General features: G+C 53.5%; 2 protein-coding genes and 1 non-coding gene across 19 annotated transcripts in view; 1 reads left to right on the plus strand and 2 right to left on the minus strand.

Moving 5' to 3' along the window:
- Positions 1-2: 2 nt before the first annotated feature.
- Positions 3-2,918, minus strand: PRAF2 (PRA1 domain family member 2). Its single transcript, XM_528974.9, has 3 exons — positions 2,653-2,918; positions 1,277-1,494; positions 3-852 (listed from the first exon to the last, which is right to left on the minus strand). The coding sequence occupies exons 1-3, from the start codon at positions 2,829-2,831 to the stop codon at positions 713-715; spliced, it is 537 nt and encodes a 178-aa protein (XP_528974.3). The 5' UTR covers positions 2,832-2,918; the 3' UTR covers positions 3-712.
- A 367-nt stretch (positions 2,919-3,285) lies between these two features.
- Positions 3,286-15,892, minus strand: part of WDR45 (WD repeat domain 45) — a 28,214-nt gene continuing 15,607 nt past the window's right edge. Inside the window, exons 2-12 of one of the 17 annotated variants that reach the window (XM_054676840.2) lie at positions 8,783-8,939; positions 6,885-6,956; positions 6,681-6,755; positions 6,487-6,591; positions 5,489-5,594; positions 5,274-5,368; positions 4,710-4,789; positions 4,389-4,597; positions 4,208-4,309; positions 3,980-4,125; positions 3,286-3,756 (exon numbers count right to left, since the gene is read on the minus strand). In XM_054676840.2, coding sequence (XP_054532815.1) covers positions 3,647-3,756; positions 3,980-4,125; positions 4,208-4,309; positions 4,389-4,597; positions 4,710-4,789; positions 5,274-5,368; positions 5,489-5,594; positions 6,487-6,591; positions 6,681-6,755; positions 6,885-6,939 — 1,083 coding nt within the window. In that variant the 5' untranslated portion in view covers positions 6,940-6,956; positions 8,783-8,939 and the 3' untranslated portion in view covers positions 3,286-3,646. Of the gene's footprint in view, positions 3,757-3,979; positions 4,126-4,207; positions 4,310-4,388; positions 4,598-4,709; positions 4,823-5,273; positions 5,369-5,488; positions 5,598-6,486; positions 6,592-6,680; positions 6,756-6,884; positions 6,957-8,594; positions 9,420-15,892 lie in introns of those variants that run through there. The other 16 variants (XM_063804484.1, XM_063804487.1, XM_063804485.1 and 13 more) reach the window with 16 other exon arrangements.
- On the plus strand, positions 10,855-10,993 carry LOC112207276 (U4 spliceosomal RNA). Its single transcript, XR_002941708.1, has one exon. It is a non-coding gene; the product is annotated as a U4 spliceosomal RNA (small nuclear RNA).

Below are 15,892 nucleotides of genomic sequence, written 5' to 3' on the forward strand. Positions count from 1 at the left end.
AATTGGCATGAGAGATGCAACAGGCTTTATTGTTGCAGCAACACTAACATATACGCCCCATTCCCTGCTGAGGCCTGTCCCCACCTCACCCCTTGGTTGTCGATGGTGTGGAACATTGGGGTGAGGGGCAAAATGCCTAAGCAGAGCTGGAGGGAGGCAAATGGGACTGGTGAGGGTCGGGATCACCTGGACCAGGGGTCCAACAGTCAGGATACCCGACTCCATCCACACAGGGGCATGGAACACTTGGGTTCTGAGTTCAAGATTTGGCAATGTCTTGACCTGGGTTGGAAGGTAGGGTGGGGTCTGGAAAAGCTTTGGTCCAGGGTTCAAGATTTGAGAGTGCCTTGCCCCAGGCCCCAGTTTGGGGATGAGCATGGAGAAGGGTGGATGGGAGTGTCTCTGGGTTCACAATTTGAAATTGGCCATGGATGCTCTGGCCTGAAGCCCGAGTTTTGGGGCTGGATGTAGGTGGCTCTTGGTCCTAGGTTCAGGGCTGGGGAAGACTCTTGTCCCTAGGTAATGGGGGCTGGGTGTGAGGGATATCTTAGTTTGGGGCTGGCGTGGGGGTAGGGCGGTCACAGATGTCCTGTTTTGTTTGGGCAGGGGGCTCTAGGCTCCTGTTTTAAGTGCTGGGAAAGGGCTCTGGGTCCCAATTATGGGCTGGGGGTGGGGTGGTATTCTCCAGGTCCTGGGTACAGATCCCAGGGGCCTAGGATCCAGCCTCCTGCTCTTGTCCCAGTGCCTCTAGTAGCAGGCCCATTGGCGTCCGCTTGAGACCAATGCTCTCGATCTTGTTCTCAATCTTGTTCTTAAGGTTGCGCAGGCGCAACGAGGCGTGCACCAGGATCACTGTGGGCGGCACCGAGAGGGGTGGTCAGTGGAATAGACCTCAGCCTGCAGCCAACCGGGGCCCACCGAAGGGAATTGGCGCGCAGGCAGGCCAATGGAGTGGTGAGCAGCCAGGACGCCTCAGATACTGAAAGCGTGGCCGAGTAATTGGCTTGGCAACGTGGGCATGGCCAGGGAAGACGCCCGGTAACGGGGACGTGGCCAGTGGAAGGCACTTAACACCAAGAGTGAGATAGGAAAGGCGATAATAAAAGGGGTGTTCCCAGAAGGGGGAACGAAGCCCGGGAAGGCGCTTTTAGCGGGGGCGTGGCGAGGCCCTCGGGTTTCCCAGCCCCCTCTCAACCCGGGGACCGGCAGGGCTGGCCTGGTGCCTTAAGCATGCTCTGGCTGCTTTCCTGGCTATCTCGGGGTAGTGGAGACTCACGAAGCACCGGCCCGGCGATGCTGAACAGGAAGGTGCAAGCGCCGCCCGCGACCCAGAGCACCAGGAGGCCGACGGCAAGCACTGCGGCCAGGCAGGCTGCAGGGTGGCTGCGGCGGCAGCGGCGCACAGCTGCGCGGGTCTCAGCTGCCCACACCAGCACGCCGAGGGCCACCGCCACTACCAGCGCGCTCAGGAGCGTATGAAGTGGCCGCACGTACCTGCGGGTACAAGGGAACCAAGCTAGCCGGCCGGGCGGAGAGACGGCCTCCGGACCACCACCCACCCTGGGCCCCAAGAGCCAGGGTCTCCCGTCTCCGGACACTCCAGCCTGGCACATCCTTCCACCAGCCCTGTCTCCAGCAGGCCCATCTGCCAGGGCTCCCGACTCACCCTTGTAGACCCCTCCTTTCCTCCTTGTCAATTCCACTGTCCTGTCTTCCTCAGGTCCCCGCTTCAGGCCCTCCCATCCTGCTAGACACTCCCCACACCCCCGGGCTCCCAACACTTCCCTGGACTTTCCTTCCGACTCTGCCCCCGTAGGGCCCCTTATCAGCCTGCCCGCAAGCTCCCCCTTTAACACCAGCCCCTGCAAATCCCTCTTTCAGGCCTTCTGTCTTCACACGTTCCCCTCTCCCCAGGCCTAGGGTCCTTATAGGACCGCCCTCCAGGCTCCCATTTCCCTATAGATTCCTCCCTCCATCATTGCTAGGACCTCTTCCAGGTCGTCAGCCCCACTCTGAACTTTCAGCACTGCTCAAGTCCTTCCTCCAGATTCTCCATCCCTCTCTGGTCTCAGGCTTTCCAACCATGGATCCTCCTCCTGGGCCCAAGTTCCCCAACAGGTACCTGCCCCTGGCGCCTTCCAATCATAGCCAGGCTCCCCTCCAAGACCGGATCCCCAATAAATACATCTTCCAAACCCTCCAACTTTACCGTCTATTTCCCGGTCTCTGCCCTAAGTACTCCAGGGTCAGCCTCAATCTGGCCCCATCATTCACATCACACCCCCCCTACGCCCCTCAAGTACTCTCATGTCCCCCTTTCGGGCCCTCCTTTTCTTCCGGTTCACCTTCCAGCCCACTTTCCCCTTCAGTCCCACACTTGTCTCCATCCTCCCCATATCTTCCCTGCAGACCCCCATCCCCCGCAGGCCCTCCTCATCAGCCAGGCTCCATCTCCCTGAGGCCCTCCTTATAACTAGGCTCCACCTCCTTCAAGGCCCCCCTTCCAAGCCCCTCAGGCCGTCCATCTCTACTGACTTCGCCCTTCCCGGCCTTGCATCCCCCTCAGGTTCCCCGTCCTGGTCCTCAAAGACCTGTGGGTCTACCCCCACGCTCTGCAGACGTCCCTGGCCAACCGGCGCCTCCCTCCCTCACCCGGCGAGAGCGAGGCCGATGCCGAAGCAGAGAAGGTAGTTGGTTTGGTAGTAAAGGAGGTTGTTGATGACGCGGTGGCACCATCGCTGCGGGTCGCATGGATCCGGAGCCGCCAGACGCGCCGACCCCAGAACAAAGTCGTCCAGGGCGCGTAGCGGTGGCAGCCGCACCTCCGACATCCTGCCGGTTAATGTGGCTGGACCAGCCAGGAGGGGGCCGGACTACAACAACCGTTACGCCCCTCGCCATCGCGGGGCACACCGGGAAATGGAGTCTGGGCTGGGCAGCTTTTTCCTAACCTTCTAGGTGGATTGCGCAGGGGCGGCGATGCACGTGACCGGAAAAGCAACTAACACGCCGCTCAGGAAAGCAGCAAAGGCTGCCGGGAAATCAAGCCTTTGCCACGGAGCGAAATGCTCCCAACCCTTAAAACTGCCATCCACCCCCGCGCGGGGCGCCGCAGGGGCTGCTCCGGGCGGTGCCAGCGGCCCAAGCACAAAGTAGCCAGACAGATAAGAAAGAAGGGACTGTCACAAGGATCCGAGTTGGATTCCACCTCCTTCCTGTCAGCGCCCAAGAGGGTCACATTTCTCCAGGAAACTCCATGCCCCGCCCCTGAGGTCAAGCCGTAAATGCCATTAAGGGCCTTTTATTCGTATTCATCACATCGGAGATCATCTCTTCCTAGGAAGCTTTTAAAAAATCCCCAGGTTGGATTAGGGCACTCCCTCTGGGTCCCTGGCAATTTCCTCCAGGTTAGGGATCCCAAGGGGTCGCTGCCTTCCTGGGTCTCTGGCCTGGCCCTTGGGGCACACAGTCATCAAGAAGTGCTGGGGGGAAGTGAGCTCTTTATTTAGACATAGCTCTGCTGAGTGGAAAGTGGGCACCAGCCCCATTAATGCTTGCTGGCTGGTGGCTTCCAAGCACGCCCCACTGCCAAGGCTCAGCTCTGCAGTTCTGCCACTGCAGGTCCCTAGCACAGCCCCCAGGGTCCTTAAAAGTCATCATCATCACAGATGTCAAGGTACACGTCGAAAGCCTCTCTGTTGCAGTTTCCATCAGGAGTGAAGACATATTTGTGGAAGGTCCCATCTACGCAGATGGCTGGGGGAGGGGGGGTGGTAAAAGGTCAGAGGCTGCCACAGCCACAGGCTCCAGTCCTCTCAGGCATCTCAGGACCTAGGGTCTGCCTCCAGGCCTTTGCCTAGTGCTGTCCCCCTTACTGATTATGAAGCTGAGCCTCACATGGCCCTAAAATCCTTTCAGGTCCAACCTGCAGGCCTTTGCCCCATGCAGTACCCCCAACCAAGGGGCTGTTCCCACTCACCAATGACAGAGTTGACGTTCTTGGAAGTATTGCGACCGAAGGCGCAGATGCAAGCTGACTCAGCAGGCACAGTGAAGCTCGCCAGGCTCCACTGAGAGTCCACGTACTGCCCAATCATAGGCCCCACCTTGCCCACGCGAGCCAGCCTGCAGGCAGCACTGGCTAAGCCTAGGTATGGTAAATGGGCAGGGGGACAGGGACACGGTAGGGTGGGGAGGGGGTACTTACGCGGAGCGGCGGTTGAGGCGGGTATCCTTGAGAGCAAAGATATGGACAGTGCCCTTATCACTGGAAGCGCAGAGGAAGGAGGAGTCGTGGCTGAAGTTAATGCTAGAAGACAGATCAGCAGTGATGCCCACATGTCATGTGGTATGGGGTCACCAGCCCACCATGCATACCCTGTGCTCACCAGTAGAGGGTGGCAGGGTCAGTGCCTCGGCGCAGCTCCACCAGTTTCTCCTTGGATTGTGTGTCAAAGAGGCGAATAAGGGTACCCTTCTGGGAGGCTGAGGCCACTACAGTGCCTGGCTGGTTTAGAGACACACAGGCTATGTCACTCTGATGTGCATTGATCGTGAATGGAGCAGACGAGGTGCCAGGCTTTGTGCTCGCCAGGTCCTGGGGTAGGAGGGAGGAGTCTGAGGTTGGGGTGGTATGGAGGGAAGGGGCCAAGAGTCCACAAGGAAGCCAGTCCACCAACCTACCCACCCTTGTCCACTGGACGGCTCACCACAAGTTGCAGACTCCCACACTTGTGTCCCGGGAACACTAACAGTTGCTTCTCCAGGCTGGGGCAGAGGTCACAGAGCCCTAGGGTGTGAAGATGGGGGGTGGGGTGGGCGGCTGAAGAGGAGGCAGCATCTCAGAATGGACAGAGCTGGATGAGGACCAGACTTCAACCCTCCACGATAAGCTTAACCCGAAGAACCCTGAGGGGGCTCAGCTCAGCTGCACGCCCCGCCAGCTAGGCAGATTCCATTCCTTGCTCTGCAGCTGTGGAATCTAGTAAGCTGCTATCACAGCCCCAGAAGCTCAGGGATCCCTGACACACCCACCCATGTCCTCACGAGGTGTTTTTGCTCTGCCACTGGGGTACCCAGGGGTGGGGCAGGACCGGAGGTGGGGAGAACTGGCTGAGGGCTGGAAAGATGGAGAGGCTATGAGTGTGAGCATCTCCCTGCCTCTTTCCCCATTTCTCTGTGTGTGAGTGCCCCTTCCTTTCTTTCCTCATCTCTGCCCCTCTGCCCCATCCACTGTTTCATGCCCTTACACCTGTGTATCTGAGCCCTCTCACCCTTGGGGTTGTCCCGGGTATCAAACTCAAACAGCTTTCGGGGATTGTCGGGGAAGGAGTACACATAGATGCGGTTCTTCAGCACGATCACGATCCTGTGGGTATCACACAACACAGGATGGCGGTGAGGGGGTGGCGGGATGCCCAGGGAGGACTATCCCTCTCACTTACTGTGGGGACCTCCTACCTCCCACCCCGGTCCTCCTCAGGCTCACTTGTCATGGCGCATGCGCACAGAAAGCACTGGCTTGGTGAAGGTGAACTCCAGCACCAGCTTCTCCTTGGAGTCCTTGCCCTCCCGGGCATCGTCCCAGATCAGCACTGCTGGGCAGGTGGGTGGGTTGTCGGGGCCAAGGTTTAGGGTAAGGGGCAGCCCTGGTGACACAGGATCCACCCCTGCTTCCCAGGGACCTCAACCTACTTGCTTAGCCTTTCAATAAACAACCAGTGAGATCCTCGCACAGCACGAGCACTTGTGGATATGATCCCTGAGAGGAGTGTTCTAGACTGTTACACTCATCTACAGATGAGGAAACTGAGGTTCAAAGTGGTTGAGTGTCTGGCCAAGGACCTCAAAGCTCATCAGCAACCAAACAGGGACTCACACTCAGGCCTGTAACTTCCCCTCGGTAACTATTTCTGCCTCCAGGGTCCTAGTCCATGCACCCTGGAGATTTCCGTGAGGAATCCTAGGGCTCTGTGACTCACCTAGGGCAACTCCTGCCTTGTCCAGATGGGATCATCAAGAAAAACCCTTAAAGTAAGATGGCACTTGAGGCTCAAGCCAAGGGGGTATTGGGAAGACGGTTCCAAGATTTTAAAACCTATTGCTTGTGTGACCTTGGATGAATCACTTAACTGCACTGGGCCTCAGTTTCCTCATCGGTAAAGATGGGGATAATGATCCTTCCTACCCCATAGAGTTACTGTGAGGATTAAATGAGTTAATAAACGTAAAGTGCTTAGGGCAGTCCCAGGCTCACAGTAAGTGCTCTAGGGCATGGCACACAGGAGGCACTCAATCAGAATTTTTAAAATGAAAACAAAGCACCAAGCTTCTCAAGCTATAAGATCCATGACTTCCAAGCTGTAGGCCTCCTCTCTGTGTGACTCTGAAGTACTCTGACGTCTTCATCTGCCAGTACCTTGGGGTGCCTGTGGGAGGCCAGGAATCCGAGAAATCTGGGCCAAAGGGCAGGATGAGGGCACTTACCTGAGATCTCTGAGAACTTGGGACTACTACCACCGCCCACCAAGGCCAGAAGGTTGGAGCGGTGCAGCATCTCCACCAAGCCCATGCTGCCCACCTGCTCGTGGTCTGGACAGGGACCAGGGTGTCAGTGGAGGTGGGAGCCAATGCCCAGCCCAGCTCTTCTGCCCATTGCCCCTCCCCTGCCAACAGCTCACCCAGATGCCCCTTCTCCATCAAGGGCTCCACGTTGTAGATGCGCACACCTGTCTCCATGGCGCAGCAAAAGCAGCCTGGGGGATGGAAGGAATCCAGACTGCCTTAAAGAATGCCCAGGTAGGAAGCTGGGGGCCCATGGCCCACTTCTGACCCCTCTTTTCCTCGCTTCCTCCCACAAGGGTACAGGCCCAATCCTCTCTCACTTTGGTCTTGGTTGAAACGCAGGCTGGTCACTCCTCGAAGTGGCTGTTGAGTCATGGTGCAGGATTGTTCCCCTGGATACAAATGGGATAAAGATGAGAAGAGTCCTGGAGTCTCCCCTCCAAGTTCTGCCTCACCTGATTTCCTCCTCCTACTCTGCTAACTACTGACTCTGGAGTGACTGCAAAAAAGATAAAAACAGGCCAGGCGTGGTGGCTTATGCCTGTAATCCCAGCACTTTGGGAGGCCAAGGCGGGTGGATCACCTGAGGTCAGGAGTTTGAGATCAGCCTGGCTAACATGGTGAAATCCCGTCTCTAATAAAAATACAAAAGTTAGCTGGGTGTGGTGGGGGGCACCTATAATCCCAGCTACTCAGGAGGCTGAGGCAGGAGAATTGCTTGAACCCGAGAGGCTGAGATGGCAGTGAGCCGAAATCGAGCCATTGCATTCCAGCCTGGGTGACAGAGCGAGACTCCGTCTCGGGGGGAAAAAAAAGATAAAAACAGAGAGAGTCCCAGGGTCTCTGCTCTAAGCTCCCAAGATCCCAAACAGCATGGCCAGGAACCCTCCTTCTTTCAGGTTTGGCAAGCTCCAGGCCCACACTGACGTGGACCCCACACCTCCTCTTTACATGCTGGCCCTCACTGACTTGTCAGGAAGTAATGTGATAGGGGGTGCCCCCGTGATATCTCCTCCCCACCGCCAGCCAATCTTGATCCCAATGCCAGACATGGCCTGGAACCACTCCCAACCCATTTCTCATCTTCAAACCTGACCTAGCACCAGACTCTCTCAATAAATAGACAAAAGTGGGCTAGGAGATGCACTTCTTGTACCTCCCTGACTTGGCCCTGGGACTGCTATGCTTGGTCTGCCATCCCCAGGAACTCCTCTGCTCATACCCTTCTAACTGTACCCCAACCTATTTGACCACCCCAGAGTCCTCTCACACCTTTCCCCCTCACCGGCTTCCCCAAACTCCTTCAGGATGCCTACCTTGGGATGACCCCTTCTCATGCCTTGGTAACTACCCTTCAGGGCCAGCCTAGACATTCCCTTAGATTGGCTTATGCCCTGGGGACTCTACCCTAGGATTCCCCCTAGCACTCTAAATTTTCCACCCCTGGGACATCTCCTTCCTTGTGTTCTGCTGTCCTTGACTACAACATAACCTGGCCTGGACCCAACCCCAGGAACCCCACCCATCCTCCTAAGATTCCCCCTCTAGACCCCTATCCAAGACCCTGCCCCAGGGCACCCTTGCCTTCTAAGACCCTTGCCCAAAACAAACCACCCAAAACTCCTACCTAGGAGAACCTCAACCCCTAAGATGCCTGCACAGTCCCCTACTAAGATTACTGCCATAGAGGCCCCAACTTCCCTTCAAATCCTCAACTCCCCAATAACTCTGGCCAGACATACTCCCTCCCCATCCTCCAACAGTCCAAATCTCCTTCCTTTCTTTCAGTTACACCCTCCACTGGAATGCCTCATGCTCTTTCTTTGGACAGCTCTGCCTTAGAGTTATTCTCTGGACAGCTCCAACTTTCAACACCCCTTTTTTGCACCTCCATTCCAAGACTCTGTCCGGGATGCCTCGCCCCTCTCCCAAGACCAGCCGCATGCTCCTTCCAACGCCAGCACCCACTCAAGACCTCTGCCTTAGACCCCTACTCGAAAGACTCCCAGCCTCCCCCAGACCCAACCAACCCTGGGATCGTGCTCCAGCTTCCTGCCGCCTTCACCGGCCTGACCTCCGCGTGTCCCTGACCCGGGCCCCAGCTGTCGGTGCCGCCCGCGGCCCGGTTTTCTGACCTCCCGGGCCTTGGAGCCCGGCTCGGGTGTTTACATCAGGCCCTACTTCCGGGGGAGGGAGCCTGTCGCAGGAAATGACTCACCCCAGCTGGAAAAAGGCGGCCACCGCCTTCCTCGCCCAGTTCCCGGGTCTTCGGAGCATCGCGAGTGACAGTGGGGTTCTCCGGGGAGGGCGCGGGGAGCGGAGGAAGGTTGGCTGGGGGACCGGAGACGAAGGGGGTTCCTCAAGGCCGAGACTGTCTGAGGGAACCCGGAAGGGTGGGGGGAGAGAGCGTGCCTTGCCCCCAGCAAAGCGAAACCGGCCAAGCCCTCAGCCCCTTGGTCACCCACAATGGGGGAGTAAACCTTCCCTGCTAACAAGACGCGGACCTCCGCGGCGGCCGAGAGTAGCCGCCCCGGTTCGCAACACACAGTCCTCCCAGGCTTCCAGAGGGGCGGCGCTGGGGGTTACAGGCGGGGGCGGACCTGGAGACCTTGAAAGTGGAGAAACCTCCTTGGCTCCGGGAAGCCAAGGAACAGATTTCGCTTTCTTTCTCCCCACCCTATCCCCCCAACCCCGCCAGCTCTGAGTTTTGTCTTTTGTGTTTTGTTTAGTTTTGTTTTCTGAGACAGAGTCTTGCTCTGTCTCCCAGGCTGGAGTGCAGTGGCGCGATCTCGGCTCACTGCAACCTCTGCCTCCCGGGTTCAAACGGTTATCCTGCCTCAGCCTCCGGAGTAGCTGGGACTGCAGGCGTGCGCCACCACGCCCATCTAATTTTTGTATTTTTAGTAGAGACGGGGTTTCACCATATTGGTCAGGCTGGTCTCGAACTCTTGACCTCAGGTTATCCACCCACCTCGGCCTCCCAAAGTGCTGGGATTACAGGCTTAAGCTACCACGCCCGGCCTCTGCTTTTATTTTTACAAAATACAAAATAGCTTTTTGATGGTAAAAGGTATGAATGCTTTGGGTTAAAAAAAAAAAAAGAGGTCCTACCTATGATAAAGCTTTTTAAAAAAAGGCCCCAAATTATATGCATACTGGAAAGAATTTTTTTTTTTTTTTGATACAGAGTTTGGCTCTTTTTGCTCAGGCTGGAGTGCAATTAGCGCGATCTCGGCTCACCACAACCTCCGCCTCCCGGGTTCAAGTGATTCTTCTGCCTCAGCCTCCCAAGTAGCTGGGATTACAGGCATGTGCCACCACGCCCAGCTAATTTTGTATTTTTAGTAGAGACCGGGTTTCTCCCTGTTGATCAGTCTGGTCTTGAACTCCTGACCTCAGGTGATCCGCCTGCCTCGGCCCCCCAAAGTGTTGGGATTACAGGCGTGAGCCACTGCGCCCGGCTGGAAGGATTTTTAATTAAACTTTACATTAAGAAATAATAAATAGGCTGGGCGCGGTGGCTCACGCCTGTAATCCCAGCACTTTGGGAGGCCGAGGCAGGCAGATCATGAGGTCAGGAGTTCGAGATCAGCCTGGCCAGCATGGTGAAACCCTGTCTCTACTAAAAATACAAAAAGTTAGCCAGGCATGGTGGTGCGTGCCTGTAGTCCCAGCTACTCGGGAGGCTGAGGCAGGAGAATCACTTGAACCCAGGAGGAGGAGGTTGCAGTGAGCAGAGATCGCACCACTGCACTCCAGCCTGGGTAATAGAGTGAGACTCTGTCTCGAAAAAAAAAAAAAAGCCGGGCGTGGTGACACGCGCCTGTAATCCTAGCTACTGGGGAGGCTGAGGCAGGAGAACCACTTAAACCTAGGAGGCGGAGGTTGCAGCAAGCCCAGATCCTGCCATTGCACTCCAGCCTGGGAGACAAGAGCGAAATTCCCGTCTCAAAAAAAAAGGGCTGGGCATGGTGGTGCATGCCTGTAATCCCAGCAATTTGGGAGGCCGAGGCAGGTGGATTGCCTGAGCTCAGGGGTTTGAGACCACCCTGGGTAACATGGTGAAACCTCCTCTCTACTAAAATACAAAAAATTAGCCGGGCGTGGTGGCGGGCACCTGTAAGTCCCCTACTCGGGAGGCTGAGGCAGGAGAATCATTGGAACCCAGAAGGCAGAGGTTGCAGTGAGCCAAGATCGCGCCACTGCACTCCAGCCTGGGCAACAGAGGGAAACCCTGTCTCCAAAAAAAAAAAAAAAAAAAAAAAGAATATTCTTGAAAAAAAAGAAATATGCTTTTTGCAGTGGCAGTATCATAGCCAATGAGGTTTAGCCAAGGTGTGGATATTGCTAATTGGAAACTTTTCCCAATACCCCGCCCGAAGACTTACAATATAGTCGGCATTGGCAATTTTTGACAGTCTATGAAGACTGAATATTAAAGAAAAAATACAGAGAAATGTCATACTTTTAATACAATCAGGGTTTCACATTGATGAAATCCCCCCTTTACTTTTTTTGAAGTATTGTTTTGATGCTTCTGTTTTTTCACATATTAATATATAAGAACATCTTTTTAACTCATCCTTTTTAACTGGTTCATGATATTATGTAGCATTGTTCAGCCCTTCCCCAACTGATGGCTGCCTAGGTTGTTTCAGATACTGTGTCGTCAATTCCCATGTATATATTTACTTGTGAATTTTGTCCCTATATATTCCCCTTGGCATGATTCCACTACTGTGCTCCTCAACAAGGCCAATCATCTGGCTTTCTTCAGACTCCACTTCCTCATGTCCCAGACCATATTCAACTCAATTCAATTTGGTGTTTGTCACTCCTGTGTCTTTGGGACTGCTCTTAACCAGACCACTGATGAATAATAATCTTGCCAAACCAGCAATCACTTCTCTGCCCTCTCCTGTGACTTTCTAGTGAAACCCACAATTTCTTCCTCTCACTCTCTTGGTTTTTCTTTTTCTTTCTTTCTTTCTTTTTTTTTAAGATGGAGTCTCACTCTGTCACCTAGGCTGGAGTGCAGTGGCACAATCTCGGCTCACTGCAACCTCTGTTTCCTGGGTTCAAGTGATTCTCCTGCCTTAGCCTCCTGAGTAACTGAGATTACAGGCATGCACCACCACGCCCAGCTAATTTTTTTTTTTTTTTTTTTTTTTTGAGACGGAGTCTCGCTGTGTCATCCAAGCTGGAGTGCAGTGGCACGATCTCGGTTAACTGCAACCTCCGCCTCCCGGGTTCAAGCGATTCTCCTGCCTCAGGCTCCCAAGTAGCTGGGATTATAGGCATGCACCACCACGCCCGGCTAATTTTTGTATTTTTAGTAGAGACGGGGTTTCACCATGTTGGTCAGGCTGGTCTCGAACTCCTGACCTCGTGATCCGCCCGCCTTGGCCTCCCAAAGTGCTGGGATTACAGGTGTGAGCCACCGCGCCCAGCCTAATTTTTGTATTTTTAGTAGAGATGAGGTTTCACCATATTGGCCAGGCTGGTCTGGAACTCCTGACCTCGTGATCCACCCGTCTCGGCCTCCCAAAGTGCTGGGATTACAGGCTTGAGCTACCACGCCCGGCCTCTCTTGTTTTTTTTTCTCCATCTCTGGCTACTCCTCCACTTGTATCAAACTTCCAAATATTAGAATATCCTTGGGTATAATCCTGTCTGATCCTCTCTTCCTAAGTGACTTCCTCTCCTCCTGTAGCCTTAATTATTGCAAATATTTGGAAGATCCTCTAGGCCTTCAGCTTAGACCTTTCTCTGGAACACCAGACTCAAACGTACTGTAATGACCTGTTTGACATTCATGTGGGTGTCACATACTGCTTATCCATCCAAACAGATTTGTTCTATTTCCTTTGCTCAGATGCTCCCCCACTGTCTCCTTCATCTCAGCCAATGGCATCACAATACAGTTTGTGGCCAGGCGTGGTGGCTCACGCCTGTAATCCCAGCACTTTGGGAGGGCGAGGTGGGCGGATCACTTGAGGTCAGGAGTTGAGACCAGCCTGGCCAACACGGTGAAACCCCATCTCTACTAAAAATACAAAAATTAGCTGGGTGTGGTGGTGCACACCTCTAATCATAGCTACTCAGGAGGCTGAGGCGGGAGAATTGCTTGAACCCGGGAGGCGGAGGTTGCAGTGAGCTGAGATTGCACCACTGCACTCCAGCCTGGGTGACAGTGCGACACTCTGTCTAAAAAAAATAATAAATAAATAAAAATTAAAATACATTTTGTTACTTGAGTCAAAGAGCAGATATATCATGCTTAATTCCCCTCCATTTTCTTTTTCTTTTTTCTTTTCTTTTCTTTTTTGATAGAGCCTTGCTGTGTCGCCCAGGCTGGAGTGCAATGGTGTGGTCTCAGCTCATTGCAACCTCCGCCTTCTGGGTTCAAACGATTTGCCTGCCTCAGCCTCTCAAGTAGCTGGGATTACAGGTGCCCACCACCACACCCAGCTAATTTTTGTATTTTTAGTAGAGACGGGGTTTCACCATCTTGGTCAGGCTGGTCTCGAACTCCTGACCTCAGGTGATCCACCTGCCTTGACCTTCCAAAGTGCTGGGATTACAGGCATGAGCCACCACGCCCAGCTGATTCCCCTCCATTTTCATTGGCAAATTCTGTTGGTCCCACTGTCAAAAGTTATCATGGGCTGGGCATGGTGGCTCATGCCTGTAATCTCAGCACTTTTGGGAAGCTGAGGTGGGAGGATTCCTTGAGGCTAGGAGTTTGAGACCAGTCTGGGAAAGTCCCTGTCTCTACAAGAAAAAAGGTGTCATGCACTCTCAGTCAAAGTGGAATAACAGGGACCAACTTTGTCCTCTCACAGGAAACAACCAACTTTGCCCCCCACAAAAAAACCAAAATACATGAAATAATGATTTTTTTTTTTTTTGACGGAGTCTCACTCTGTTGCCCAGGCACAATCTCACAATGGCAAGATCTCTGCTCACTGCAACCTCTGCCTCCCAGGTTCAAGTGATTCTCCTGCCTCAGCCTCCTGAGTAGCTGGGGTTACGGGCACCTGCCATCATGCCTGGCTAATTTTTATATTTTTAGTAGAGATGGGATTTCACCATGTAGGCCAGGCTGGTCTTGAACTCCTGACCTCAGGTAATCTGCCCGCCTCGGCCTCCTAAAGTGCTGGGATTACAGGTGTGAGCCACCGCGCCCGGCTGAAACAATGATTTTTAAGACATTAGACATCAGGCACCAAAGGACAGTGATCCCTGAAAGATGGGAAACAACGTGAGCACTACAACTGTCCCAGCACACTGCCTGGAGAGCTTCCATGCTATGGCACTGGAACGGGAAACTGAGGCAGCGCCTGGTGGACTCCCTAAGTTGAGGTGGTCCAGAGAGACAAGGGCAGCTGGAGTTAAAAGGACAGAATGTCAGCAGAGAGGAGCACAGAGAATCACAGAGATCTGCAGAGGGTCCCCCTTCAGTATTTAGCAGAGTGCTTATCAACACATGCATATGAGGCAGCTACCTAAGGCCAGGAAAAGAACCATCCAAATGGATTGGAGGGAACAGGTCCTGACACTCACATGGAGCTTTTGAAAATAGTGCCTGCACCCACCAACCAGACTGGAAAACTCATGATTCACAGGGCATAGAGTACACAGGAATGTCTTGTCTCAGTTGTGGGGAGTAACTAGCCCTAGACTTAGTATTGCTCCAGGCTCACTTTACACATCATAAAAGAAGACCCTAAAAGATCCTTAGGAATAACAAAGATTGATAAGAATAAAAAAAGACCCAGCTCCTAAAAAGGTAAAGTTGACAATGTCTGTTATCCAAACAAAGATTACCAGGCATAAAAAGAAGCAGGAGGCTGGGTGCAGTGGCTCATGCTTGTAATCCCAGCACTTTGGGAGGCGGAAGGCGAGCAGATTGCTTGAGCCCAGGAGTTGGAGAAGAGCCTGGGAAACATGGTGAAACCCTGTCTCTACAAATAATTTTAAAAGTTAGCTGGGAGTGATGGCGTGTGCCTCTAGTCCCAGCTACTCAGGAGGCTGAGGTGGGAGGATTGCTTGGGCCCAGGAGGCCAAGATTGCAGTGAGCCATGATGGGGCCATTGCACTTCAGCCTGGGTGACAAAGAGTGAGACTCTGTCTCTAAAAATAAATACATAAATAAAATGAAAAGGACAATATTCCAATGACCTAGTAATCTGTGGAAAGTTGGATGAAAGTTTAGGTATTCCAGACTTGTTCAAATTAATTGTATCTATATCTCAGAGAAAATCTTCCTCAAAACATGATTTTTTTTAAATTGGGGAGACAGCTTCCAATGTAAACTGAAAGTGCACACCCAAAACACAAATATCTAAGGTAAAAATTACTCTGCCCAGACCCAGTTGAGCCAGCTTTAATATTAGTGTCCCTCCTTTATTACCACAAAGGGGTCCCAATCCAGACCCCAAGAGAAGGTTATTTGATATGGAGTTTCACTCTTGTTGCTCAGGTTGGAGTGCAATGGCGTGATCTCGGCTCACTTCAACCTCTGCCTCCTGGGTTCAAGCGATTCTCCTGCCTCAGCCTCCTGAGTAGCTGGGATTACAGGTGCGTGCCACCACGCCCGGCTAATTTTTGTATTTTTAGTAGAGACGGGGTTTCACCATGTTGGTCAGGTTGGTCTCGAACTCCTGACCTCAAGTGATCCACCCACCTGGGCCTCCCAAAGTGCTGGGATTACAGGCATGAACCACCGTGCCTGGCCCAACATCTCTTTAAACAACTGCCCCTGGGCATGGGTGGGTGGGTGGAGGATGTGACTGAGCTGAGATGCTCCTTTCTCTCTGGGACTGATAAATTTTGCATACTTTACATAGCTCAGACTGCCCTTGGGCTATTTGTCTTTTCTCTTTTTTTTTTTCCCCGAGGTGGAGTCTTGCTCTGTCGCCCAGGCTGGAGTGCAGTGGCACAATCTCCGCTCACTGCAGCCTCCGTCTCCTGGGTTCAAGTGATTCTTCTGCTTCAGCCTCCCGAGTAGTGGGGATTACAGGCGTGCACCACCACGCGGGCTAGTTTTTGTATTTTTAGTAGAGATGGGGTTTCACTGTGTCGGCCAGGCTGGTCTGGAACTCCCGATCTCAAATGATCTGCCCGCCTTGGCCTCCCAAAATGCTGGGATTACAGGCGTGAGCCACTGTGCCCAGCCTCCTTTTTTTCTTTTTTAGAGACAGGGTCTGGATCCTCCTGTCTCTGCCTCCCAAAGTGCTGGGATTACAGGCATAAGCCACCGCTCCCAGCCTAGTTTTATTTTCTCAGTGCAAATTTAGGAGCCATCAGTATACTGTTTTTGTTT

The sequence above is a fragment of the Pan troglodytes genome, chromosome X (genome assembly GCF_028858775.2).
Source record: "Pan troglodytes isolate AG18354 chromosome X, NHGRI_mPanTro3-v2.0_pri, whole genome shotgun sequence".
NCBI lineage: Eukaryota > Metazoa > Chordata > Mammalia > Primates > Hominidae > Pan > Pan troglodytes.